Consider the following 26,769-nt stretch of genomic DNA (forward strand, 5'->3'; position numbering starts at 1 on the left):
CCTTGGATCATGAAGCGTACACGGGCTTCCGAATGTCAGGTCCTCCAGCTGCCTCCTCAGTCTTGGTGTGCTTCTTGGTGAGGTTGCCCACGTGGATGCCAGTCAGCGCAATCCGACGAAGCTTCTGCTCCAGCTTATGGAGCGGTTCCGTAGTGTCATCGCTCTCGTCTTTTGCCTCTTGCTCGGCAATAAGCCCTTCCCACAAGCTAGGGGTTTCGGGATCCCGCAGTATGGTGTCCATTGTTGTGCCTCGCGACGTGTAAGAGAAATTTCCCGCGTTGTATGAAGCTACAGCTTCCCATAGCTCCTCCAACCGCGCGATATGCTTAGCGAGTGCGTCGCGGAACCGGACCTTGTACTTTTCATTCCTCGTGTCGGGGTCTGCGTATGTAGCCCAGAAGCTTTCGGCCTGCTCTATGGCCCTCATGTCGGCTTCGACTTCTTTATTTGGGAAGCCGTCTCCATATGGCCAGTCATCGCCCGCAGCTGGAGGGGATGGGGGGCCGGGGCGCGTGTTTACTTCCATTGTCGTTGGAAGTCCTGATGAGGGAGGATTGCAGAGAAGGTGAAGGTGCTAAAGGTCCAGCGTCGGTCAATATGCAAACCCGATCGGGGTGAACGACGTGCACGGGCCCTGTTGCGGCGCAGAGTTCACGCTAATTGGAGGTCACCCAGAGCCCGCCCGGGCGCAGCGATTGCAGCGATCATGTGACCTGGCCGACATGAATCTCCAATGCTGCAGGAAGTGGTCCATCAACCCGGGCGCCCAGTCATAAGAAGGCCGCGATGGGGCTCAATACTATCGCGACAAGCAAGTCGTTGGGATATGGAACAGTGGCTGCGCAGTAGGCGTGAGCTGTCATGTTGCAAGACGTATCACGTCACAAGCACACAAGTAGGATATTGATCATGAGATTGATCTAGCTATGGACGCAAGAGGAAACATGGTCATTAGCTGGGATGACCGAGGCGAGAAGGAGACAAGAGCTGCAGCTGCAGACGTGAAGGCTAGTAGCCTATTTTCGCTGAGAGTGTGAGCGGAGTTCATCATGTTATGTAGGGGAGAAACTTACAGCGTGAGACCAAGACCGGTCGAAGTAGACCTTGGAAGGATGCTCTGCCTTGAGCTCGGCAGGTGCAGCTAGCCGATATGCCATTCCCGCCTTGTTGTTGTCCTTGAAGCGACCTGGCAAGTTCGCAGCTTTGCCATCGGTCTTGCGCACAAGCTCCCAAAGCTGAGCAGCTCGCTCCCGTAGTGTAAGCTTGATGTCCTCCGAAGGGGGGAGGAGAGCAGGACCACAGCTTCGTGGAAAGCTTCGGCACGTGTAAGCTTGTCGGAGAGTGGCGCGGGAGGCCGAGAGGTCGTGGCAGAAGCAGCTGAGCTTGGTTCTCCAACAAGCCGCCGAAGCGGTTGCAGCTTGTTGTCCCACTTGTCTCCGCGGAGGAAGCCCTGCCAGAAGTAAGCTCGTCGGTGACCTGCGGCGACTTCTTGCGCAGCCTGGGAGATGGCGGCAGCCTCGATCGAGAGGTCAAGCTTGGCCTGGAGCTCGCCGCGCATTCTGTAAGACGAAGTTAGTACAAGTGTCAAGTACAATTGATACGACAGAAACTTACCTCTCTTGCGCACACGCGCTACTAAGCGCAGCACGTCGACTTACCGAAAGCTCCACGTGCCCCTCGGCAGCTTCCTTGAATCTAAGCTTTGCCCCCCTCTCCAACTCCAGCTCAAGAGTTAGGTGCTCGACCTGGGCGTGCAGAGCTCTGTTCTTCTCAAGCTGAAGAATTGTCTCGTGGAGCTCGAACGAAAACTAGGCTTGAGCTTTAGGATACAGCCTGAGGAATGTGGCATGCGTTCGCTGTAAGCTCGCGAACTCGGCCCGATCCTTGTCGTTGATGTCGAGGAGCTTCGTGACCAGAGGCGCAGCTCGCTCATCCGTTTCCAAGAAGAAGGAAAGCTGTTCTTCATTCATGTCGCGGATCAGCTCGATCAGCTCAATGGTATCGAGCCTGACTGGGACGCCGCATTGGGGTATCGTACCCCGGTATATATCGGGCACACTCCGTGTAGTTTGGGAAGCAGCTAGTGTACTCCGGAAGCCGAAGTTCACAAGCTTGCTTCAGATAGGAAGCTAAGGCTGGGTTGTATCGCTCCATTGCGGCGAATTGAAGCTCGGTAGGGTGAATGTGCGAAAGCTCGCACATATGCCCTATCGTATGTCAATACATGATGCAGAAATGGCTCATATGGAAGGACTAACCTCGAACACAACCGCGTGCGCTTCGGAAGAAGCTATCGCAAAGCTTGAGCTTTGCATTTCCCAAAGCTTCATGGGCTTGAGAAGCTTCCCACATGCTGCTGCGTGAAGCCTTTCTTCGCCGCAAGTGAAGTACTAGAGCTTCGTGAGAAGCCTCTCGTTGAGTGGCAGCTATTGATTGATGAGGAGTAGCTATTGGCGTAGGGGCCAGTGATGGTGTAGCTAGAGTAGGTGAAGCGGGCCTATGGTCAAGCTTGAGGTGGCCGCCGGCAACAAGCGCCTCAGTGTAGTCTCCAAAGAACAACTCCGCAGCTGTGCGATGTTGATATTCCCAGGCGTAAAACTAGTTGACATCGTTAGCATGTCGTGAATTTAGGTAGATCACACGAGCTTACGTTCAGATCGGTAGCGTGATCCACCATCAGCTTCAGAAGTCGCCTTGGAGATGGAGTTCTGACCGTGAACGGCAGTCCAGCTAGCAGCTCTTCGTCGAGCTGTGCAGCTGCATTGTCGACCAACTTCTGTAGACGTGAGAAGGCCATTGTAAATACTAGAAGCGGGTTTTGGGCAGAAGAGAAGTTTTCGGGTATTGTGTAGTATGGGTGGTTGAGTGAGACACTGGCGAAGAAATTTCGTAAACAACCACAACAATGCCAAGACATGCAAACGGCAGTCACGTCGACTCACCATCATCCATCACCACATCACTGGTAATCGTTCCAAAGATGCTTCCGAAAGAGAATAGCACATTGTATCCTCCCGGCCCCGCTAGTATGCTCGCGCCTCCCAGAAGTGACTGCGTCGTATCCCTCCCGGCTCCTTCACTTCCACTGGCCAGCACTCGGGGCAACAAATCGTCAGATGGTGGAGGTTGATCCCTTATTCCCAAAGGCTTGCAGTCCCTGAAGAGAGCGACTTCGTACCAGGGCTCCTTCACGCAGCATACGCACCTGCGTACCTGTTGTTGTCTTTACGAGAGCTCACCAAAAAAGCAAATAGCTCTACGGTAGCATACGCAGCAGCTTACCTAGACTATTTCCGGAAACACGCGCCTCGACTGCAGATTATGGGCTACATGGTAGTCGACAAGTTCCTAGTCCAGTTCTTGGATGCAAGAGTACTGCGACCGGAAGCTGGTACGGACGATGATTTGAAGCTCAAGCTATACAAGTCTCCCAGGGATGTCAGTAGCTTTGCATGAAACTGGGATCTCGAGGGGAAAGGATGTCGTGCTTTGGGTCTCAGGAGGGAAGCTGTTCCAACACTTCGATCCTCCCCGTGGCCATATGTACAGAGATTGCCGCGTTCGCGGACATCCAATCCGATTACCGTGCGAACTCAATCGCTTCGGCCTCGTTCTGCGCAGCTCTCCGCGAATACCCCAGAGGGCTACATCGCCTTGAAGCAACCTAGAGCTTTTGTTTTGTGTAAAAGTAGACTCCCGAGCACCTCTTCAGATCCGTTGTGGCATGACGTGGTGTTGCGGTCGCAGGCCACCTGGGCACGCGCGGCCTACAACAACGTGGCGGGGGTCAAAGCTCACAGTACGCGTATCGCGTATTCGGCGTATTGAGGTGCGCTACCGCAAGCTTCACTCTGCATCATCTATAAAACAACTGCCGCATGACCCACCATGATGCCTTCAATCCCAAGCCGTTCCCATGGCCAAGGCCACAGTTTACAGAATGGTATTGCTGCACTTATACACAGCTGCAGCTGCAGCTGCTCTTGGCGCAAGCGCCCTCCTGCCGTATCAAAGCAGTCACCAGCTGCTAGCCAGTAACGACGATCAACAAGCTGTTCTCAACACCCCGCTAGACATTCCGAAGCCTCCAAAGCCCGAAAGATTTGACATCTCCGAACTACCTTTACCTCCAGTTTCTCCAAGCCAAGACCCTGGCGCATGTCCAAATCAAACCGGCTGCATCGCGAGAGAACTTACCGAGAAGTTCCAAGCAGGAGACTTCACTCCGGACGGCCGAAACGTCATCGTCACGGTGACCTTCGTTGGAGCCCCCGTGGCTCCCGACCCGGTCAGCATCTACGATGGAGTTCAGTTGATCCTTATCAAAGCTGATAGCTCAAACTTTAGCAATGGCGACGCGTGGAAGTGCCTAACGTGTGGGGTACCGGCTGAGAACGCAAAAGAACTGGATCCACGACGGGACTATCCCCATGTCTTCAGAAGCGGCGACAAAGCGATCTGGGGCCACAACATCCTCGACTGCAACGGGGAGCAGTTGGCTAGCGATGATTGTACGCCTGACAATGTTCATATCTATCCGATTCATTGGTCGGGTGGCAGTCCGCGTGAGCTGCGTATACACCCTGACGATGTCCATATTGGTTGGAGTTCGTTCACCAACGACGCTGGGCAATATTCCTACTTCGGGCGTCTGGAGTTCAATGCGAGACCCTCAGGGTCGGGCCCTGGTGCGCCTCGCTATGACCTGGTTGATGTCGACCTGCTCGTGGACCCAAAACGCCGAGCTTTCATAACGGCTGATGGCGAAGAGTTGAAGCTTCACCCCGACTCAATCACAATCGGCGAATTGCGGGGTTTCAGTGGTTCTGGCGACGAGATACTCTACATCGGTGCGCCAACCGAGTCGACAAACATCGATCTGTATGCGGTCCACATCGAGACTGGGATTGTTCGCCGTCTGACCAGTCACCCTGATTACGCCGATCCTATCGCCTTCTCTGCCGATGACGAGTGGTTCGTCACTCAGGATACGCGTGCCAGCAAGCGCCAGATGTGGATGTCGGGTATGCGAGGTATTCCGCCTCTCATCGACATCGTTGCCGTTGCTGTAGCCGCATCTACACGCAACAATGGTCCACGTCGCTTCTTCCAACCAATCTTGATAGATCGCTACGGGGATCGTGAGTCGTACTACGGGCAACAGGTCAACGGGAGAGGTGATGGTAGTGAGGGAGGTTTTAGCGACCCAAATTGGAACGGCCGAGCGGATCCAGCTTTCTCTTTGGACAGCACACGCATTGTGTACTGGCAGGCTATCGCTACATCGCCGGCTTGTGGTGGCACTAATCCGCTGCAGTGCCCAATTTCCACTGCGCCAGGTGGGCGTGAGTACCGTGTCATGCTCGCTCGCATGCCTAACCGCAAGCCTGCGCATCCAGCCCCAGTTTATAAGGTGCCTTGTCGCATACTGTGGGCGACGCCGTTCCCATCAGGAGCCAAAATCCCTTCGCAGCTTACACTAAAGCCAGGTAACTACACACTCCATGGCAAGATCTCTGGGTTTGCGAAAGTGAAGCTCATCGGAAACACGGCACATCCACAAGCAGACTCCGTCAAGCGTGTCGCTGCCAACTATACCAACTTCTCCAATGATGGCGAGCACGTCATCGACGGCTGGGAAGACGTCGAGTTGACGGTTTCGACTCCGAATGTGTGGGACCAGAAGCTTGATTGGTACTCTGACATCTCGCAGACGGGGTCGGCGACTGGAAGCAAGAAGACTGGCCCGGCCGGGTTTCATTTGAGGATCGATGTGATGAAGAATATACTCGAAGCATACGGAACGTTGACCACGACGATCGACGGCGTGGAGTATCACCAACCGGCCAACGGCACCTAGAAAGGATCTAGTTAGCTATCTAGGTATAGCTGGATTGCTGAACGACTTCGCTTCAATTGTTCCTCCCGAGTCGCGTGTTGACCGCGTGCGTATAGAAGTCGTATCGTTGCTTGATCACCGCCACTCGGCTACTCCCATGATTGATGCGGTCTGATCTGTGACAACTGCACGTGAATGACGTGGGGATAACGCAGAAGCTGTGCTGGTCGTCAGCAAAAAGCGATTCACACACGAGATCGTGTTCGACATGGAGAGGCGGGGGGTTCCGGCTTATGGCGCATCCTTCGATTCTTGAAGCATGATAGGGTGGCGGAAGTGTGATTGTCCCCGGCGGAGCTGCTTTTTGCCGACACGCGTAAAAAGCATACCAGGGTCACAGGCGTGTCGTACATCGTTTTTCATCAATCGACTGGTATCTGCAGAGGGAGATTCTGTCACGCATGTCGCGTGTCGCATGGAGCATGTTGAGTTGTTTGGCGTGACGGTGACGTACCTAGGTAGAGCCCGGACAATTTGCCCCTGCTTAGACTCAGGCACGTGGCCCTCTTGGCGGCGGATACCCGCATCGCCCGAGGCTTGAGTATCCGCACCACCAAATGCAAGTCGCACGTTTGTGACTTGCATCCTTTCTCAGCGATCAGTCTTCGGACGATACCTCGTGGATGCATTGTGCGAGCGCACACCCGTCGATTACCGACGCGACCCAGTATGGCGCAACCCAGTATAACCACACAGCGTCACCTCTATGGCCAGCAGGTATGCTTGGTGAAGCCGTCTTGTCCTGCCACCTGCTTCCCCTGGAATGCCCAGATGGAAATCACCGTTTCACGATAGCGTCCGGCCATCCAGCTTTAAACTTTGCCCCAAAGGGCTTGCTTTTCAGGGCCAGTTAATCTATCTTATCTAGTGCTGCACATCACCCAGGGCAGGTCCTCTCATTGCCCATGCATCTCTGGATCTACTTGATCCTCCCGGGCAGGTGCATCTGGAGTTTCAGCGGAGACAGGACGAAAGCAGAAGGAGATCAAGTTAGCGCCCGGCGTAATTCGCGAAGTCGGCCAATCAGCGGCAGGCGACACCATGGCACCTCCGACACGTTTATGCTAGAGTATCACCTGCCGGCCATTAGGAGAAGGTCGATCGTTACACCAAAATGGAAGGAATGTATAAAAACAACGTTGTTTCACGACATACTGTAGAGCACCGGCAACTTCATTCTAACGTTCCCCATATCCTTCACCTCAAGCAGACTCAACATGAAGTACGCTCTTGCCGCAGCTCTGATACTTCAGAGCACTACCGTACTCGGTAGCCTTCTGCCTGTTCATTTCAACGCGCCTTCTCCAGCACACTTTCTCGACATCGTCAACAATGGCACATACGATCTTGGCTGCAGACCCAAGGCGGTGCCATCGAAAGAAGGCCATTTCGAGCTCCACGCCCTGCTGACCGAGGACCAAATCGCGTACCTTTCCAAAGAGTACGAGAACCATGCAGAGATCAGCCTACACCGTCGTGACCTCAGCAAGAGGGCTGCCACCGCACCGATCGGCACTGGCGACCGTTGGTCGGGCGGTTCAGTCACACCGTCTGGTCTTGGCACCAAGGCTACGGGATCGACCATGAGCAGCATCATGAATCCCACCGAGATCAACTCTGCCATCAAGGGACTCGTCAACGGATACGGTATCAGCACCGTCACTCTGCCATACAAGACCTTCAATGGCGCTACGCAAACCGCCGGATACGTTGGCGCCGGCACCGACAAGTCCAAGTACCGCCTTTATCTCTCCGCTGGAATGCACGCACGCGAACGCGGAGGCCCTGATCAGCTCATCTACTGGATCTCGGATCTTCTCGCCGCCAACAAGGCTGGAAGCGGTCTGAAGTACGGTAGCAAATCATACACCAATGCTCAAGTCAAGAGCGTCCTTGCCGCTGGTATCGTCTTCTTCCCGCTCGTCAACCCAGACGGTGTTGCATACGACCAGTCTTCAGGATCACTGTGGCGCAAGAACCGCAACACGCGGTCCGGCACTAGCGGTGCCTCCGTCGGTGTAGACATCAACCGCAACTTTGACTTCCTCTGGAACTTCAAGAAGTACTTCGACCCCTCCACATCCCCTGCTTCCACCTCGCCAAGTTCCGAGGCCTTTTACGGTTCAGCTGCTGCATCGGAGCCCGAGACCAAGAACCACGTCAGCGTCTACGACTCATTCCCGAAGATCAGGTGGTTCATGGACATCCACTCCGCTACTGGTGACATCCTGTACAACTGGGGTGACGATGAGCTCCAGAGCACTAGCACCACTATGAACTTCCTCAACAGCGCGTATGACGGAAAGAGAGGTCGTCTTGGCGACTCTACGTACAAAGAGTACATCCCTTCGACTGATGCGACAAACATCAAGAACGTTGCTGCCAAGACGGCGGCTGCGATGCGAGCAGTCGGTGGCCGTGACTACACGTCTATGCAGTCTGTCGGCCTCTACGCTACTTCTGGTGCCTCGGACGACTACGCTGCTAGCCGTACATACGCCAAGTCTGGCGCGAACAAGATCCACGGCTTCACCATGGAGTTCGGATACAGCACCAACTTCTACCCCACTCTGCCCGAGTTCAACACCAACATCCTTGACACTAACGCCGGTTTCATGGACTGGGCACTTGCCGCGATCGCCGCCGGCCTTGACTAGTTGAGTTGCTTGAGTGCGTAGCGACAGTCCGATTGCAATAGGGGTGTTATGGCGTTTCAGACATGTATAATGTGGGGATGGGGTAGCGTGAGCGGCTCAGAGGAAGTGTTCCTAGAGCGGACGGCGTTGACGAGTATACGAGGGTTGATGACAGATGATGACTCTTTCCGACGGCCGTTGTAGCACGTGTAGTAATTTTATATTGTTCTCAACCAGTTGCCGACTTCCCATGATACATGACGATGAGGCGAGATGATCCCACTACCCTAACTTGAAACCACCCCCACAACCACGCTGGAATAATCCCTCGGGATCAACGTCTTCACTAACGCCCTTCAAGAAGTTCAAATTCTCCTCTCCGTAGCTCTCGAATGGCTTTTGCCACGCCGCACAGTAGTTCAAGTAGCGATACCGATGACTCGTCCCATGCTCAGTTGCAAAAGCATCAATCTGCTCGATCGCCTCTCTAGTGATAGCCCTCACCACCTCATCATGCTGTGCCAACGCCCAGTTCACTGTAAACTGAACATTGATAAGCGGCTCATCAGATCCCTCCTCAAGGCCCAGCGGATTCGCATCGCCCTTCCGCGCCCAAGAAGGTAAACAAGGCTGAAGAACAAGCGTCCAGTTCATGCCCTTGATACCATGTTTCTTGATCTTCGGTATCGCATCACGATATGCTTTATGTGCCGCCTCCAAAGTCTGCCTATCGTTCTTGATCGTCGTAGTCGCAAACTCTTGTCGTCGTCCGGGCGGGTTCAGAACACTGAGTTCGTCTGTCGCACCAACTAGACTGCGGATCTTGAACGTACTCCACACACGCCCAATTTTATGGAACCCAGAGCTACGCCAACATTCCGGCCAGCCTCTTTTTTTCGTGTCAGGCGTGGTGTGAACGAGGTGCACAGAGACTGCTTGGATGCCAATGGATTGGAGGTACGTGAAGCATGCCAACGGGCCCGCGGCGTAGGGGTCGAAGCGTTGGTCTAGCTCACCGGCTAGTGTTCTCGAGACGGTGTCATGAAATGCTGTGAGGACATCAGGGGCTTTCCATGGAAGGAGATAGATGAATCCGCTCCACACGTTCTTCGCAGCGAAACTACGGACCGTGAAGCTTGTCACGACGCCGAAATTGTTCCCTCCGCCTTTGAGTGCACGCCAAAGATCAGGTTTATCGTACTCCGAGGCAGTTACGATCCTCCCATCTGCCAAAATGACCTCGTATTCAAGGACGTTGCTGCACACGAACCCGTATTGGGGCGAGAAGAACGAGAGACCACCGCCGAGCGTGAGGCCAGACACACCGACGGCAGAGTTTCTCCCACCAGCGACCGCGAGACCCTCTTTCTCCAGTTCCGAGTACACATCAATCCACTTGCAGCCCGCGCCAAGCACCACGCTCCGCCCATCTGTAGCAGGAACGACTTGTTTAAAAAGCGACAAGTCGATGAGAACCCCACCTCTGATGCTCGACGCACCAGCAACAGCGGAATGACCACCACCCCGAACAGCAAAAATCGATTCCACCTTTTCTCCCGTTTGCTTCGCTCGCTCAACTCGCAGATCAAACTCACGTTTGAGAATCTTGACCGCTTGCGCTAGTTCCCACACATTGCGGGGTTGCACGACGCATGCGGGCGGCACCTCACACGCTTTCTGGTCCCAATACGCATTCATTGACTCTCTGAATTCCGTTGCCTTGTCGGGCGTGATGACGATGTGGGGAATGGCTGCGACGAGCTTGGCTTTTAGTTGCCGTCCGGATGCTGTTAGGCCATCGTCGAGCCTGAGACGGCCAGGTTTCTCGGCTTCTGCATCGCGTTCTATCTGGGATGTGCGGACGCTGAGTCGTTTTCTGATGTATACGGTTGCGAGAAGTATGGCTATGCATGAGTAGGATAGCCATGAGAGCGCCATCTTCGAAATGAATTAGGGAGGCTGGCGCCTAAATTGCGAGCAGACGGGCCAATGCAGCTGAGTATTGTTAAACTGTCGACGGCAACTTTGGAGACAGCATAAATCATGGGTTTCAGGAAGGGCCAAAGTATACAATGGTTGAGGTAGGTTATATGGGCGTCTCTGGCGTGGAGATTTGCTGTGTGATCTGGTTTCACATGTGGATGACATAATCACTTGGCGTCAGCGGGCCTGATCGGTGATGACGGAATGTGTCGCGCAATCTACTACATACGTACAGTCCACCTCTGGCAATTGCATCATGATTGAGATGCTGCATGCTTCATCCTCCAGAGTACAATTGAGTCATAGCAAGCGTACATGTCGGCGTCTAATGCAACCTGAAAGCTGTCATCGCCTGGTGGCACTTCCAATCAACAGCCATATTCCGTCTCGCTAGCTTGTGATGACCAAAGGCTACGCGTCAGAAAGATGACCCAATTGGTCTCTCTATCGATCTTCCTGACCACACAAGTGATTGGTCAAGCCTTTCGGTGTGTGATGTCTAGGCGCTCGACAATGCCCAGGCAATACGACATCCAGAGCGTAGCGGCCCTGAGAACTACTGCATCATCTGCCTGGGTTCTCGATGCGAGTGACTTCCGGTGCGGATGTAGCTATCGGCACAGCCTTGGCGCATGGCATCTCGTAGATGTGCTGTACACAAATCCTCGGATGGTGAGTTTAGGAACTCAAAGATTCTTCCGCGCGCGAAGAGATAGCCAGTCCTTCATATTTCGATATCGGGATACCACTTCTTTACCCACTGGTCAAGAACCTTGGGCCCTACCGGCTTCGTCAGGAACTCGTCTGCGCCAGCATCGTCTGCGGCCTTGCGATCGTTCGAGGAGTCCTGACCAGTGACGATGAACAAGACACTCCGTTCATACCCATGCTGCTTCTCCAATCGTCGTATCTGTCGCGTTGCATCGATACCATCGCAAACCGGCATCTGAAGATCCATGAGGATAAGCCCAAATGGTTGGACGGGCAGATTTTGTCGTAACAGTGGGTCGTACTTGGGTACGAGAGCTTCGGAAAAGATGTTGACTGCCTGCTGGCCATCCTTCGCACTTCGAAATGGGATGCCACGACGACTGCAGTACATCTCCAATAGACGAAGATTGACAGCATTGTCATCAACAAGGAGTGTCAGGGGTTTGCTCGATGTTGAGGTCTCTTTCGTGGAAGCCGGAGGCTTAGTTTCGATGCGCAAGGTCCGTACCGACTGGACTAGTTCATTCTGAAGCTTGTCGGGGAATATTGAACCTCGCTCAGATGGGAGCTGTGGGCGCTCGTTCGAGTCCAGTGTAGAAGCTTGACTGGGTGGCTCGATAACGATGCCACCGGTCGCACGCGACTCCGTCTCCAGAGCAGAGGCACGGAATTCGGCCGAAAGGGCATCCGCGTGCTTCAATGCTTGTTCAAATGTTTCCGACAAAAAGGGACCTTGAACGTATACAACATTACCCTGCCGTCGCACACGTTCAGTATGGAAGTCGAGAAAGCATGCGCATTCTGGAACAAGACATATCGCGACCTGGTCAGCATCGATGTTCGACGTGTGTCGGTAGAGCTCCGCTAGATTGGGTGTGTAGTCGACAACTACAAAAGCACCCTTAGGTGTGTTGGACGCTGTCCAACCGGCGCTTGAAAGATACTGTGTGAAGTAGTCGCCGAGAGACGACGTTGCTGACTTGGACGTGAGATGATGGAAGGTTTGCGGAAGCTCACTGAATCTTTCCTTCACTGTATGGGACGCAGGGAATGAGCTTGCGCAGACGGGCTCGTTGAACGTCGCTCTGATGTGCGAGCCTGCACCGTAGGGTGAAGTGACCATCTTAATCTCACCACCCAACAGTGTCGCCGCTTTACTCGCCAGCGTCAAACCAAGAGCAGACTCAGTACCGCTAAGATCGATCTGTTCGTGTACGTCAAACACGCGGTCGTAATTCCCTTTGGGTGTTTTACGCCCACTGTGTTCGACGTCGACGACGAGAGACTGGCAGCCCTCCTCAATTGATATAGTCACTGCTACCATACCGCCAGCAGCATTTTGAGCGGCGTTGACCATAAGCGGCTGGATACAGTCCAAAAACACCCGCTTGTCGATAGCAAGCAGGTCGCAACTCGGCGGTAGATGGTGTTGTATTACGATAGATGGCCGCGTAGAAAGATCGTCCGATAGTCCTAACAGGGTTTCCTTCAGCAAGGCATCTTCAATCTCAGAGACGGTATGCATGGTGAGAACGCGTTCTGCCTGTGCAATATCTGCCCACTGATTCAACTTGATGAGATTATTCACCGTTGAGATCAGCTCTCTTGCAGAAGTCTTGATGGTCTTAATGTAGGTGTATGGGTCCAGCTGTTCAATGTCCGGGCTGGCAGTGGGTGATGAGGCGGCTGTTGAAGGGACCACGTTTCGAGCTTTTAGCTCTTCAGTGAGAAGTTCGACAGAGCCAAGAATGCCATGTATAGGAGTTCGAAGCTGATGCGTAATGCCGCGAAGGAACGTTTCCTTTGCGCTGAGCGCCTCCTGGAGTGCGCGGCCTTGCCAATATCGACATAGTATTGTCTAAAAGTCACGAGGTGTCAGCAAAATCCCCCAAGATGAGCCAAGCATTGCTTACCGCACACATATGCACGAACCAAGAATCTATATCGTCGAAGACCATCTTGAGGTCGTTACTGGCTACTACTAGAAACATCGCTGCACGCTGACTAGTGCACTGTGCCGCGATAGCCCGTACAGGCCGAGGCGCAGTCATGTCCAAATGATTGAGGTTCTCGATGGCGTAGTCGAAATCTGCGAAAGTCAGCACACGTCATATTCGCATCTATTAAAATGACTCACAAGCTGTATCTTCCCAAAGACCTTGCTCCAGCTCTGACGTGCGAAATCTCGTACCACCAACGAAGGTTATGTGGCTGTCCGTGGTCTGATGAATGCTCACCTGCGTATTAAGATAAACATCCTCGAGCATTCTAGGGATCACTTCCTCCATATTGTGGTGGTTGTCGCATTGCTGCTGAGCTTGAGAGAGCAGTTCCAGCATCCGCCTACGTTCCTTTTGACGGCGAGCTCTTGCACTGTGCACTATATCCGTAACAATCCAGTCAGCAAGCCTAGCAAGAGCCTGCTGTACCGATGGCGAGAGAGGCTCTTGCGGGGAATTAGAAGCGACACAAAGGGAGCCGAAAGCCACGTGCTCCCCGAATTCAGTATCAAATCTCAGCGGTACACCGGCATATGCGCGCAAGCCACCCTGTTCAACATGCGGTGACTTCTCGAAGCGCCAATCTTCGGCCATATTCTGCAGCGCAAAGACAGTCTGTAGATATCAGTAGTGGTCCGGTGACAAAGAGGAGTGCCGACTTACGCCTGGTGGTTGGTTGATGGTGTGCGCGCAGGTACTCTCGCGACGTGGTAATATCGCGAGAGGAAGGTTCACTGTGACCATCCGAGTGTAAGTGCTGTGGTTGAGAAGGCCGGCAATGACAAACTCCCATCCTACTGTCTCATGCGCAAGATGAACCTTTTCCTGTAGGCGAGACATCAACTCTACATCTTCAAGCGCCCCGCCAGTATAGTAGTATAGCAATGTCAGCCTCAGCCTCTCATTCCGGGTCAAGACTGGGAAGAGATAGCGATCCGAAGAGCACTGAGGTGGACATAGTGTTTTGGCAGGTATTGGTGCTGGTGTCCAGATGTCGCCATCGCTGGGATACACCGACGTGACTTGTTCCGCAGTCCATGGCTCAAGGGGTTTGTCGGCATTCTCAAGATCAAGTATTGGCGCGGTGGTGGTCGGGCGCTCGGACGATGCCGGCGCAGCATGCCTCGATGCGAGGACGGCCGCATCTGCCTTCGGGAAGAAAGCAACGCGCTGGCCGCCCATGAGATGCATCGAGATATCTGTATGTCGGATTACTGCCCAGCATTGAAAGCAAAGGTTGCGCAGAGTGTTTTGCTGAGGTGTGATACACAGCGGGAGCTAAGGGCTGTCAGAGGGGCGCGCCGGGTGTAAAGTTCCAGACTGGTCCAGATGCTCGATCGTGAGGATTGTGGCGACCGCGAAGGATTAGAACTGCGGCGACGATCGCGACAGCCGATAATATCTCGAAGAAGCACTGATATGGCGAGGATAGGTTGTTTGCATCTGTTTGTCGTGTTCAGCTCGGAAAACTGCTAGTCGCAATGTATCCCGGCCTGGCGCCTTCCTCCGGGCCGAAGCAATCGGTCGATGAGATGCCTTAGCTGCATTTTCAGAATCCATTGTCATACTGTTTGCTCAGCACACAAGCAAACGCCTTTGGACTGTCGTTGCTTCGGAACACGCTGCGATCGGTTGAGCATAGTCGAAGTGGCAAAGCTCGTGAAGAAACAATGGGAGGCGGGGCGACAGCGCTTCCGACGCGTCCTATTGGCTGAGTTTCGGCCCACTAATTTCCCAAACCTCACGTCCTCCGGCACATGTCTACTTCATTTCTTCACAACGCCGCGCCTCGTCTTCTCATCTTCGAACTGCCGTTGTAAGGAGCCAAGATGTCACTTCTCAATCGCCGGGGCCTCTCCATCATGGAGGACTAGCTCGTTGTAGCCTAATGAACATTGCGGCCGAAATGTCAGCCGCGTATGTCGGACGCCATCCAAGACAACACCCTAGACCCGGATGTCAGCTTTTGGGTCATCTCAATCTCCAGCAACGGCCTTCATGGACCCTTGGAAGGCTCCACAAGCCTTGAATGCACACCATAGGCTAGTCTTGGTCTGCTCGGACATGGCCAGCTATCCATCCTGTACATGGCACCTCAAGATTGGCAACATGGCAGGGAACAGGACTTCGGGCGTGTTATCGTCGGCGGGTCGAATGCTATGGACACTGGAAACAATGTTTGTCTTCACATTTGCTCAAGGTAGTATGTGCGGCCATCGCCGCCTGTTCTCTGTATCTTCTATCAAACACCTCATGATGTTCTCATAGCCGTTATCAAGGGGCCCACGTCCCTAGTATCGGCGACTACATGGCCTTACACACGGTCGCTATATTGTGAAGCAGAAGCAGTCTTTGCTTTCAATTTCACTCCACTGCGCACATACCACCACCATGCACTCGTCAGTCGCTATGCCCGCTCTTATTGTTGAGCCTGAAACAATAGGCTCCCAGTCAACCACTGCGACCTCTTGAGGCTCATCGCAACTTGCAATTCCCCTTACATTCACGCAAATACCCCGCCCCTCGTTTCTCCATTTCTCGTCGCCCAATACTACACGCGAAAGGCTCACTACAGAAACAACCTGCAGCTCATCTCAGCGATCTTTCCACAACTCTCCGCTCCCGAAGCGTTACCATGTCGTCTCAACTGAACGACTCGTCTCGCAGTACGGATCCCGCATCTGCCCAGCCAGATGCAACAAACTGTGCCAACCCTGGCTTCATTCCGAAACCGCTTCGCGCAAAGAAAAGATTCTACGACCCCAGTCTCACTGCGGGGATGCGCCCACCCGACAAAAACATGACAACAGATGCTCCAAGTGTGGAAGCCACAATAGAGCGGGTACGGACCGAGGAAACCCAAAACCTCCGCGTGGAAGCTATCAAGCTGCTGGCTGCCAAGCTCTCCAGGTTCAGGAAGCTCAGTTCACCTAACGCCGCGATCATGCAACGCGAGCCCGAGGTCTTCGCTGAGCAATGGGAGTCCGACATCTGGACCCGATCGATGCAAAGCTCCGACAGGAAGAAGTACGACGATGAAGTCAGATCAACCTTGCGACTCCTCACCAAGTGCGACAAGAAGTGGTCTGAGGCTTGGCCAGTCGATGATGGAAGTTATTGGACAGGTGAAGAATGGTTCGTTTGGGAGATGGACAGATTGAACTACGACATGCTAGAGAAGGAGAGCATCGCATCTGGACCACATTCTGCGGACACTCCAGCCAGCCTCAGCTATGTATATACTCAATCCGACACCGCCACCGAAGCCACCGAGGCCATACTCAATGCGGACTACCACCAAGAAGGCCTCTCATCAGAGGCGCAGCTGCGCAAAGACAACCGTCGAGGCTTCCGAAGCCATATACGAGGCATCTGCGAGTTACTGAGATCCGCGAATGATACAACGAACCTCGACGTCGTCGCGCTTGCATCATCTTGGGAGTCCGAAATTTGGACTTTGTCGCTCGAGCACGAAGACTGCGACACTTCATACAACGAGGATATCGATGAGGCACTGGAAGACTTAGACGACTGGAAAACGTGCTGGGATTCGTCTGAAGGCGACCCTGAAGGCAGTCGAACCGGCCGACAGCTCTTCCTTGATCACGTCCAACAGCTTCAGGCGCACAGTGCTACGTCTAGTAAGCAGACTGAATCGCCGACAAGAGTCAAAGCATCGGCGGAGCCCTCCGATCCTCACGAAGATAGTGAAGATGCTTGTCCCTCCATTGAGACCGACGATAGTGATGGTGGCGTCGACGTTGGCTCAGACGACGAGTCTGACGATGACCAAACTGAAACGCAGTACAACCCTAACGACACCTCTGAAGACCATGGTCTTGACTCAAATACTGCCGACGAGCTCTGGGATCTTGCTGGGGGTAACGAAGAGCTATCAGATGATTCTGCAGACGACGCTGGAGACAACGACATATCTGACAAGTCTTCCGAAAGCGACGATTCTGAGATCATATCGCCTCGCTCGCCACAGCCTCACGAAAGCGATGATGAAGATGAAAGTGAAAACACCATGGATGGTGTCAGTTCTCATCATAGCTCTTCCGTTCCAGCATCTCCGATAGCATCGGCTTTCGCTTTCACCTTCGAGCCTTCTCAAAGCAGCGTCGCTGTACCTATCATCCCGTCTGGCTTCGACCCTGGAAACTGGACTGGAGCATCCGATTTCACGGCACCCCTAGGGGGCGACATGGCCGTAAATGGGTCTCTTTCGGCTGGTGATGTTGTCGCCAGCCAGACTTCAGAGGTTCAAGACCTCAAAACCCCTGAGCAGATTGATGAGGTTGCCGCCGACAATAGCTTGGAGCCTATCACTTCTTCCTCCGTTGACGGCGACGTAGTCGCCAGGATCGGTCAAGAGCACGCAGTGCAGGAGGCCCCCATGGTCGCTCCAAAGGAGCATGGGACCAAAAGGCCACAAAAGGCCGTCTCAGAAGACTGCTCTAGTAGGATCAGAGAGCTGACTGCCGCCATCAATGCACGCGAGGCCGAATGGCTGAACGCAAATGCAGGCAACTGCGCTCCTTCCGCTTTCGTCGAGCTCGCCAGGAATCTCGATAGCATTGGTGCCAAAATCACCAATGAGGGTGATTTCTCTTCCCCGTCAGCATTGAGCAAGATCGAGGCGCTGTTCGCGAAATGGCAAGCTTTTGTCAACACCATGACAGCCTTCATCGGCATCAAAGATTACTTCAATACCGAGAACGATTTCCGCATCAATCGACTCGTCAACCTATATCGCTCAGATGTCGAAATGATCCCCGTGTACGAAACCATGCGTCGCTTGCCGGGCGCTCAAGAGTACTGGCTGGGGGAGGCAAACAAGCGACGAGAGAGCAGAGATGATAGTCTGAAGAGCATCAACAATGAGATTGCAAAGATGTTTGGTCTTCGCCAAGCCTACCGCCACGAGCTTGAGATGCTGAACGGGCAAATCGACCACAAGGCGTTCAAGGAGTTTGGCAAGATGACCCTTAACATGGTTCACGAACGCATCTTGGAGGTGAATGCGGCTTTAGGCCTGGAGGACTTGTAGATACCTTCCGAAGTTCCCCATTCGTTATCTAGATATACACAGTACAGCGATCAAGTCTCAAACCACTCCAACTCATCCTCCTTCGCAAACACCGCTCTATAAACCCTATCTCCATCCTCCTTGACCACCTCCTCTGTATGTATACTATGCAAACTATACTCCCTCTCGTCAAGACTACTTCCATCTGTCCCATCTTTCGCAGACCCAAAGATGCGAATGTGGATGTATCCGTTGTCTAGAGCTGGCAGTTTGACTTTGCCGAAGAGATGCAGTCCGTATGCTGTTACGGCTACGCGGACGGATTCGAGGTCGTCGGCGGTGAAGGAAGCCAGGTCGCTGTCGGAGAGGTGCGAGACGGCGCGGAAGTATTCGGGTTCGTGCTCTGGAAGGTGTTCGTTAGAGGACGGAGGGGGAAAGGCGGGACAGAGAGGCTTTACTGTCATGGTCGCGGCGGAGTTTTATGAGTTCGCTTTTCACGGTGTCGAGGATGGAGGTGAATGCCTCGAGGGACGCTTGCTGGGGCGCGTGCGATGCGCTCAGGTCGACGGTGTCTTCTGTTGCCATTGTGAATGCTGTGACTGTAGGTTATGCAGTAGATAAGCTATGTGTTGATAGGTACGAAGTGTCAGCAAACGGTCTGGTATGCTACGGCTCTATATGCTGTCTATAGATTGTGCCACGTGCCATGACGTGGACTGATCAAGGATGCGATGTTGGATGAGGCGTGTCGCGTCTCAGCGAGTGGGCACCGAGCGCGCCTAGCCTGGAAAACCGGGCAGTTGAGGGAGCAAACTTGGTCTCACGGCTTGCACAGCGTGAAAGCACCGAGAGCTCGGACAGGACAACTACACATGCTGATGGTCTGTAGTTTGAATAATCGTGAGACGTGTAGGACTCGAAAGCGTGTGGTAAGTGCCAGAGTGCTAGACAGTCGATAGCTCGTGGACCCTTGGACCCTGGGAAGCTTAAATGACTAATCACGCACTAGCGCACCTCCGCAGCTTCCCCGCTTTGTTCTTCAGCAATCTGGGACGGACTACCATCCAACGAAGTTATGCGTCGGAAAGCAGTCGTCTACTGATCCATCCTTCCATGTCTCACGATCAACTTGAGCAATTGAATCGGTGAATGCAGCAATGGGAACATAATACATGCGATGCGACAACAGCCCGAGAGAAGCAGAAGTAATACATGCTCTGGAGGTATGGGCCGTAATACACGCATCAGTACAATAGTATCCTAGAGGTACACACATGAACACGTCTGGAAGTCCATGGTTGCTTGTGGTTGAGAAGTCCTCACGCTGTAGGTCTCATTTCCCTTTCCATCGGAAAAGCCCCTTCTGCAAGAAGCGAGGGCAAATCGGCCCATGGCATTCTGCGCTTACCTGCATGGCTACATTGAGTACCAGTCACTCTGGCGTCTAAGGCGTGTAAACGCGCCCTTTGTAAGACACGCATAAGTTTGTCCGCGTCTGCCCTCCTGCTACGACTCTAGGACAACAGCATCAAAATGTCTACTACTACCATCACAGAAGACCGCATCGAGCTCACGAGCTTTCATGGCACTTCGCAACCACCGTCAAACAAGATCTTCACTCCAACTTCCAGACCGTCGTCTTTGAGTCACATCCATGACGAAATACCGGACAACGCAGCCTACTCCGTCACCGCAGTACCAGACGGCGGATACGGATGGATAGTAGTCGCAGGCTCCTCAACAACAAGTTTCTGTAACAACGCCATCATAAACTGCTGGGGCGTCTTACAAGCCGCGTTACTCGATTCAACGCTAAAAGACGTGCCTCCATCTACACTCTCCTACGTCGGATCTTTGGGACTCGCAGGCGGCGCTTTGTACGGACTAGGAGCTGTCCGTCTCATGAGACTGATAGGTGGCCGGACAACAATCCTCCTCGGTGTCTTCCTCATGGGCTTGGGGTTGATCGGAGCAAGCTTCTGCACGTCCAATCTGCCTGGTCTGTTCGGTACGTACAGTGTCATTGGCGGTATTGGGATGTCGCTCAACTGGACGGTCTGCAACACAGTCCCCGTGCAGTACTTCAGCGCTCGTCTCGGTCTCGCAAACGGTCTTATCAAGCTGGGTGGCGGCGTAGGCGGCTGCGTCATGGCAGTTGCGTTGAACGCCCTGTACGAAAAGGTCGGTATCGAGTGGACTTTCCGCATACAAGGTCTGCTTACCTGGGCTATTGGTCTTCCGGCTGCGTGGATGGTCAAGGATCGTGTGCCGCTGAGGAACATACCTTTTGTCGATCTCTCCATGTTCCGGTCTCTTACCTTCATCGCCACGTTCGTTGCAAGTGCCATTGGTGTATTTGCGCTGTTCGTCCCGCCATACTATCTGCCACTATTTGCGCAGTCGATTGGTCTCAGTTCTAGTACTGGTGCTGCGCTCGTCGCTGCGTTCAATGCCTGCAATGCCATCGGTCGGTTCATTGCAGGTCCTCTATGCGACAAGTTTGGCCCACTCAACACCTTCGTCATCGTCATGGTGCTCAACGCCACAAGCATGCTTGCGATCTGGCCAGTCTCAAATACTCTCGGTCCACTCGTACTCTTCGCAATCCTGAACGGTGTTGCGAACGGCGCGTACTTTACCACCCAGCCAACGGTAGTCGCTGGTATCTTTGGCCCTGGAAGAGCTGCCGTCGCTATGAGTATGTCGGTCACTGGTTGGAGCGTGGGGTATCTGATGGGTGCGCCAATAGCTGGTTATTTGTTAGAGGCCGCTGGTGGTAGACAAGGTGCCGCATCGGGTCAGAACATTGACGTATATCGCCCTGCCATCTTCTATGCTGGTGGGACGGCGACTGTGTCTGCATTGTGCGTTCTTATTGCGCGGCTCACGGTGACGGGGAAATTGCGCAAAAGGGTCTGAGTGCCATGTACTGGGTAGATGAAAGAGCATCGGTAACCTTCTGCCGGTGTGAAAGCTCAATTTGGCGGATAAACCTCACCTATAGAGTTTAATCGAATCTATGTCGTCCTAGAAGGCACCCTCACATACCCAATAATCGTATGCAGATCTCCCACCCCAATATTCGCCCTCTCCTTCCCACTCGCGAACTTCTCCAACTCAATCCTCTCACGTTCCTTCTCTTCAAACCCCATCCGCCCATACAACCCCCTCGCCTTGTTCTCCTCCCCCGTCTCCAGATACACAACCACACCCCTCTCATCAGCCAATTCCAGTACATGACCGATTAGTTGCGCAGCTAACCCCCGTCCCCGATGCCCCGGATGCGTCGCCAAATTCTCGAGAAGGAAATGAGGAGCACATTGTAATATGCGCTCGCGTAAAACCCCGAGACGCGTCGTGAATTCCGCGATGAGAGCGGTGTTGCAAGATGCGGGGAGAGAGTTGAGGTATATCTCTTCATCAAACGCTTCTCTTTCTTTTCTCTCTTCCTTTTCCCGACCCGTCTCCTCTAATTTTCCTTTGTTCTTGCTTTCCAACTTTTCTCCTTTGGAAGGGGGAGGAGGAACAGTCCACTGCGCGACACTGACAACATCCTCACTTCCCTCCTCACGCGCAACCATAAACAGCATACGTTTCTCTGCTATCTGCTGCGCGATTCGAGGTGTCATCGCATTGGCCAAGTCATGTGATTCCACGTTGCCGAATTGGAGGCGCGAGAAGGGGGATTGCCATGATAGTGCGAAGAGGGAGGATATCGCCGAGGCGTCGGAAGGAAGCGCGTTTAAGATTGTGTATAAAGGAGGCATTAGAAGAGAATGTTGTTGGATGTGGATATTGGTGTTGAGATGAGGGTTTGTGGGTGAGGTAATGGATGGATAGATGTTCGGCGTGCCAAGATATTGGTCGGTGCTCGGAGTAGGAGCGGAGTTCGATGTTTGACGAGATGAGTGAGGCACCCCATTCAAGGGAAAAACCGAACACCTAAGAGCCTACATTAAGTTAAAAGCTTGCGAAGTTGGTGGCCTAACGGCGACGTAGGCTCCTAGGTGTTCAGTTTTTCCCTTTTATGAGGTGGAGGCAGGAACGACCTCGAGAAGACAGGATGTGACGATGAACGGAAGTCAGGACCCGCATACGTTAGGGTATTTTGCAGAACTTGAATGAATCGTATTTAAACACCTACACCCCCTCAACTCAACAATCTAAACGCACCAACGACCTAGTCCTACACCTCAGACCAAGCCGTCCCCGAAAAAAAAAAGGCGGACAAAAAAAGTTCAAATTCTCAAGAAACTGAAAGCATTCATTACATCATTCAATCATACCACAACCCAAGGCCCACCCACCCTATAGTCTTCAAGTCGAAGAAAGGAAGTAGAGAAAAAAGATGAGCCGGCACCGCCTACGAAGCAGCTAAAGAAAACCGGAAGCTCGTGGTATAGATAAAACATGTCTTTCAGAGTATAACAAGCGCAGCACGAGACATCCTCGTCTGTTGTGAAGGGCAAACGCACGCAGACAGAACCAGCTGATTTCCCCCAACCAGCTCTGAATCCCGCAAATGTGTGTTAGGGTAGGATGATGCGATAGTGCCGTTCGTTCGGTCGGTAGAAGAGAGAAGAGCAAAAAAGAGGTATTTGTGAAGCCAGCCTCCCTCCACATACAGACACAAACCCAAATTTCGCCGGGGCAAGAAGGGTATGTTTGCCACTAGGATATATCATGGAACGGGAAGAGAGAGTAAAAGAGCAAGCGGTGTATGCCGAGCACGCCGTGGAGAAACGCCTGAATCAATGCCCCAAATGGTGTAATAGCGCCCCGTGATGCCGGAAAGCAGTGTAATAACAGAATTTACCGTTGGCAGAACAGTTCAATCTCGCCGAGGCCGCCGCCGGGGTTGAGATTGCTTTGCTGCTCTTTCCAGTTCTCAAACGCCTCTTGTACGTCGTCGTCGCATTGAATGCTGACGTATGTGTTGTCGCTGTCCAGGTACTTTAGCTTGACTTGGCCGGAGCCAAGTGAGACGGATGTCGATCGCTGGAGCTTGGCGTCGATGCGATCTTTGAGCGACTGGTAGCTGATGTTGGTGCTGACAACCAGAACCATCGAGCTCCCGGCTGATGGGCAGTGCACCTTGACTTTGAGTTGTGTCGGTATGCTTGAGTCTTGGCCAAGCGGTGGCGACATGTTTCGTGAATCCATAGATGCGGGTGTCAAAGTGCCCTGACTTCGCTCAAATGATGATGCTGGTGTCATTGTACGTATTGGGTAGTTCGGATCGCGGCGCATGGCATTGTTGTGGTACTCGTTGTTCGCGTTGGCCAACTCCGCGGCGGTTCGTTGCTGTATCAAGCGGTCTCTTTGGATCGCTGGTGACTGGGTTGCAGCGCGTGGCGGTGGGTTGTTGGGCGAGTTACTGTTACTTCGGTTGACAATCGCGGCATTGTAGGCGTAGTGGGTGGGGAAAGGTGGCACATCTGGTACTGGCTGTGACGGCGGCGCTCTTCGTGTTTGTCCTTGGAGATGTGAGTTGATGTCAGGGCTACTAGCTGCCCGCAATCTACCTTGCTGTGAAAGAGTGGAATTGGCCGGAAGTGACGGGCGTTGCATCGCACGGCCTTGGGGATGTTGAACATTTTCGCCCCTGGATCCGTGGCGCGACTGAGCAGGAGCAGTGTGCCGGTTGTTCTCATCGTGCGAATATCCGTTTGGCGGAGCTTGACGAGGGAAGGGGAATGTGCCGTTCGACGACGAGCTTGTGCGGGCATTGGAGTGTGTTGACATGGGAGTTTGCATTGGTGTTTCTGCCGTAGGTGAGAAGTAGGATTCATTATTGGAGGCATTCTGTATCTGCTGGGTGCGCAGGGTTAGTGCTGGCTGACCGTTGTAGCCCATAGGAAAACGTGGAGGCGGTACCCTTGAGTCTCCCTCTGGAGGGCCGCTTTCACCAGTCGTTGACCGCGAACGCAACGAGGGCGTGGAACTGTTTTGTCTGTAGGGATAGCCTGTGACGGGGTCAATGTCCTCGTCGCCATCTTCATCGTCGTCTTCCTGGTAGGGGTTTTCGAGCACTTGGTCGCGCATGTACGCGAACTGGGTATCTGATGGCTTGGAGGCTGTGGTGCTGGCACTGGTGCGCGCCTGGTCCTTCCACACGCGGCGCTGGGTATCGACCTGCATGGCCCACTTTTTCATGGTTTCCTCGGAGGTGAATTTGATGATGAAGTTTTCGATTCCAGGGTCGCCCTTCCAGAAGATCTGACATGTGTAGGAGCCTGAATGGTTAGCGGATACAAAGCTAGTGGAGGATTTCAAGCGCACCTGGCTTCTGTAGGGAGATGGTCTCTGTGACGTTTTGCATGAAGATGCGGCCTTTGAGCTGCAGCTTGGGCTTTCCGTCTTTGGTGACCAGGGTTCGGGTGGACATTTTGTTCTTTGGCTTGTTGACGTTGATCTCTTTGCAGCAGAGAAGTATCATTTCAAAGAGGTAAATCTTGTACTGTGGGGAATTAGTGATGTACGGAGGTTTGATCGGTGGTTGTGCCTACCTCGCGCTCTTCGTTCTTGGAAGTCATGCTCTCGCCCTTCAGCACTGTGTACTGGCCGTGCAGAAGCAGGTCTCCGAAACCTTCGATTCGGTGGCCCTTCCAGTCTTCTACAAGCGTCCTGAGCTCCTCAACCGCCTCGACGCGTTCTTCCCGAGCAATCGCGTCGTTGGTGCCTGCGAGTACGGAGGAGGCTGCTTCGATGCCCTTGGAGATGTCTTCGCGTCGGCCTTCGTCGAGGTCGCCCTTGTCGCGCAGTTGCTGCAGTGTGTTAGAGATGGGTTTCTGAGCTCCGGGTTTTAATATCATACCTGAAGTAGGAGCGGGTATTTGGTAAGTCGTTGGAAGGGCTTCAGGAGGAAAGATGCGAGTAGAGTCGGCGATTCCACCATCTGTCGCATCTCTGGCGGCCCACCCGTCTCCTTCAGCTTGTCGAATTCGCGCATGGCGATCTGCTCGCACTTCTTCTGGTTCGCGATATACGGCTCGTAGACCTTGAAGGCATCTTTATATAGCACGAAGAGGTTGCCCCAATTTTGCTCGTCCGGGTGCTGTGCATTGGTCTGCTCGACGCGGATGAGGAAGCGGCGCTGGAAGTCGAGGAGGGCGTTGAGGTTGAGGAAGATGTCGTGCACCTGGTCGCCGCTGATGACGCCCTTCTCTTCGACCAGCTTCTTGAACTCCTGCAGCAGCTCGAGATGCTGCACGTAGGTGCGCTCCGTCTTGACCAGCTCGTCGATAATGTGCTCGCGCTGGGTGCGCTTGGTGACGACGCCGCCGACGTTCTCGAGGGTCTCGGCAACGCCAGCGATCTTGCCCTGGGCGACGAGCTCGTCGAGCACTTTGTTGACCACGTTGGTGACCTGGGGATGTGTTAGCGCGGGCCTACCCCACAGTCTCGTCGTGCGGGCTCACCTTCACAAAACCAGTTGTGTCGTCACCGTACAGGTCGCCGAGGATGAAGCAGCTCTCCTGGGGGATGCCCAGCTCGGCGACGCAGCTCTGGATGAACTTGTAGCAGGCCATCTTCTCGTTCTTCTTGAGGCTCTTCTCGTCCTGCTTGGAGCTGGGGATGCTCAGCAGCGTGCGGGGCCCCAGGGCGTTGTACAGCTCCATCAGCGGGTAGCCGCGGCGGAAGGTGCGCCAGAGCAGCGTGACGGGGTCGGCATCGTCGTCGGCCTTGCCCTCCTCCTCGGCGATCCAGCGGTCGAAGCCCGGGATGAAGCGCAGGCGCATCTGCAGCGTCAGGCAGCGCTGGAACAGCGAGGTGTCCTTGTCGGCCCGCTTGTTGAGGACATTGTCGGAGGCTTCGACGGGCCCGCCATTGACGGGCGTGGAGGACGTGGGAAAGGCGGGCGGGGGGTGGAAGAGGGTGCTGCTGCTGGTGGCCTGGGTGCTCTGCGTGTCGCGCGCGCTGCTGTGCGAGTAGCTCGAGTAGGTGCTCTGGAAGCTCTGGTGCGACATGAGGGCAGGCGGCCCGGTCGAGGTCATCCGGGCGTGTGCAGTGTGCTGTGAGGGCGACTTGGGGGGTGGATGGGAGACGGCAAAGGTGGTATGGGCTCTCACCAGACCCGAGTGAAACGATAGTCCGCCCTCCATGCTGCTTTCATCGATCTCCTTGCGCTCGCGCTAGCACCTAGGCGGTCAGGGTCGCTGCTGCTAACTGAACAGGGCGGCGATGTGGAGCGTGCGGCGACAGGAGCAAAATCACCGCCGGCCTGCATTCGGGTCGCGATAATCTCTGTTTGCTGTAGATGGGCGATAATCGTGCAATCTCGCAGGACGTCTCGCATCAGGTGTCGGGCGGCGCACGCCTAAAGGGGTTCACGGCTCGTCGTTTCACCCGCCCTGTAGGCGTTGCAGCCGGCACGTGACTGCGACTACAAAACCGTGGAACTCAATACACGCCCGTCACTGGCATCTGCTGGCCTGGCCGTTGGGCGCTGCTTGTGCCAACGACGCTGTTTGCAGCACGGCTCGGTGACACCCCACAGCCATGCGG

At 54.0% G+C, this 26,769-nt stretch overlaps 10 protein-coding genes across 10 annotated transcripts; 4 read left to right on the forward strand and 6 right to left on the reverse strand.

Annotated features, from left to right (window-relative positions):
* Positions 1-7: 7 nt before the first annotated feature.
* On the reverse strand, positions 8-526 carry J4E83_005447 (uncharacterized protein; the record flags this gene model as incomplete). The annotated part of the gene is made up of 1 exon (XM_049332366.1): positions 8-526. One exon carries the CDS (start codon positions 524-526, stop codon positions 8-10), a length of 519 nt encoding a protein of 172 aa, XP_049188817.1.
* A 526-nt stretch (positions 527-1,052) lies between these two features.
* J4E83_005448 (uncharacterized protein) lies at positions 1,053-2,797 on the reverse strand (the record flags this gene model as incomplete). The annotated part of the gene is made up of 4 exons (XM_049332367.1): positions 1,053-1,247; positions 1,301-1,559; positions 1,615-1,808; positions 2,651-2,797. 4 exons carry the CDS (start codon positions 2,795-2,797, stop codon positions 1,053-1,055), a joined length of 795 nt encoding a protein of 264 aa, XP_049188818.1.
* A 524-nt stretch (positions 2,798-3,321) lies between these two features.
* On the forward strand, positions 3,322-5,860 carry J4E83_005449 (uncharacterized protein; the record flags this gene model as incomplete). Its single annotated transcript, XM_049332368.1, has 2 exons — positions 3,322-3,442; positions 3,972-5,860. The coding sequence occupies 2 exons, from the start codon at positions 3,322-3,324 to the stop codon at positions 5,858-5,860; spliced, it is 2,010 nt and encodes a 669-aa protein (XP_049188819.1).
* A 1,256-nt stretch (positions 5,861-7,116) lies between these two features.
* On the forward strand, positions 7,117-8,556 carry J4E83_005450 (uncharacterized protein; the record flags this gene model as incomplete). Its single annotated transcript, XM_049332369.1, has 1 exon — positions 7,117-8,556. The coding sequence occupies one exon, from the start codon at positions 7,117-7,119 to the stop codon at positions 8,554-8,556; it is 1,440 nt and encodes a 479-aa protein (XP_049188820.1).
* A 261-nt stretch (positions 8,557-8,817) lies between these two features.
* On the reverse strand, positions 8,818-10,473 carry J4E83_005451 (uncharacterized protein; the record flags this gene model as incomplete). The annotated part of the gene is made up of 1 exon (XM_049332370.1): positions 8,818-10,473. The coding sequence occupies one exon, from the start codon at positions 10,471-10,473 to the stop codon at positions 8,818-8,820; it is 1,656 nt and encodes a 551-aa protein (XP_049188821.1).
* A 769-nt stretch (positions 10,474-11,242) lies between these two features.
* J4E83_005452 (uncharacterized protein) lies at positions 11,243-14,420 on the reverse strand (the record flags this gene model as incomplete). The annotated part of the gene is made up of 4 exons (XM_049332371.1): positions 11,243-13,087; positions 13,143-13,318; positions 13,367-13,844; positions 13,893-14,420. 4 exons carry the CDS (start codon positions 14,418-14,420, stop codon positions 11,243-11,245), a joined length of 3,027 nt encoding a protein of 1,008 aa, XP_049188822.1.
* A 1,444-nt stretch (positions 14,421-15,864) lies between these two features.
* On the forward strand, positions 15,865-18,282 carry J4E83_005453 (uncharacterized protein; the record flags this gene model as incomplete). The annotated part of the gene is made up of 1 exon (XM_049332372.1): positions 15,865-18,282. The coding sequence occupies one exon, from the start codon at positions 15,865-15,867 to the stop codon at positions 18,280-18,282; it is 2,418 nt and encodes an 805-aa protein (XP_049188823.1).
* Positions 18,283-18,332: 50 nt separating this feature from the next.
* On the reverse strand, positions 18,333-18,846 carry J4E83_005454 (uncharacterized protein; the record flags this gene model as incomplete). Its single annotated transcript, XM_049332373.1, has 2 exons — positions 18,333-18,664; positions 18,720-18,846. 2 exons carry the CDS (start codon positions 18,844-18,846, stop codon positions 18,333-18,335), a joined length of 459 nt encoding a protein of 152 aa, XP_049188824.1.
* A 948-nt stretch (positions 18,847-19,794) lies between these two features.
* J4E83_005455 (uncharacterized protein) lies at positions 19,795-21,180 on the forward strand (the record flags this gene model as incomplete). The annotated part of the gene is made up of 1 exon (XM_049332374.1): positions 19,795-21,180. One exon carries the CDS (start codon positions 19,795-19,797, stop codon positions 21,178-21,180), a length of 1,386 nt encoding a protein of 461 aa, XP_049188825.1.
* A 1,893-nt stretch (positions 21,181-23,073) lies between these two features.
* On the reverse strand, positions 23,074-26,231 carry J4E83_005456 (uncharacterized protein; the record flags this gene model as incomplete). The annotated part of the gene is made up of 5 exons (XM_049332375.1): positions 23,074-24,497; positions 24,544-24,721; positions 24,771-25,028; positions 25,079-25,630; positions 25,683-26,231. 5 exons carry the CDS (start codon positions 26,229-26,231, stop codon positions 23,074-23,076), a joined length of 2,961 nt encoding a protein of 986 aa, XP_049188826.1.
* Positions 26,232-26,769: the final 538 nt, after the last annotated feature.

This window comes from Alternaria metachromatica, assembly GCF_023757995.1.
Source record: "Alternaria metachromatica strain BMP 0045 chromosome Unknown scaffold_10, whole genome shotgun sequence".
Lineage (NCBI taxonomy): Eukaryota > Fungi > Ascomycota > Dothideomycetes > Pleosporales > Pleosporaceae > Alternaria > Alternaria metachromatica.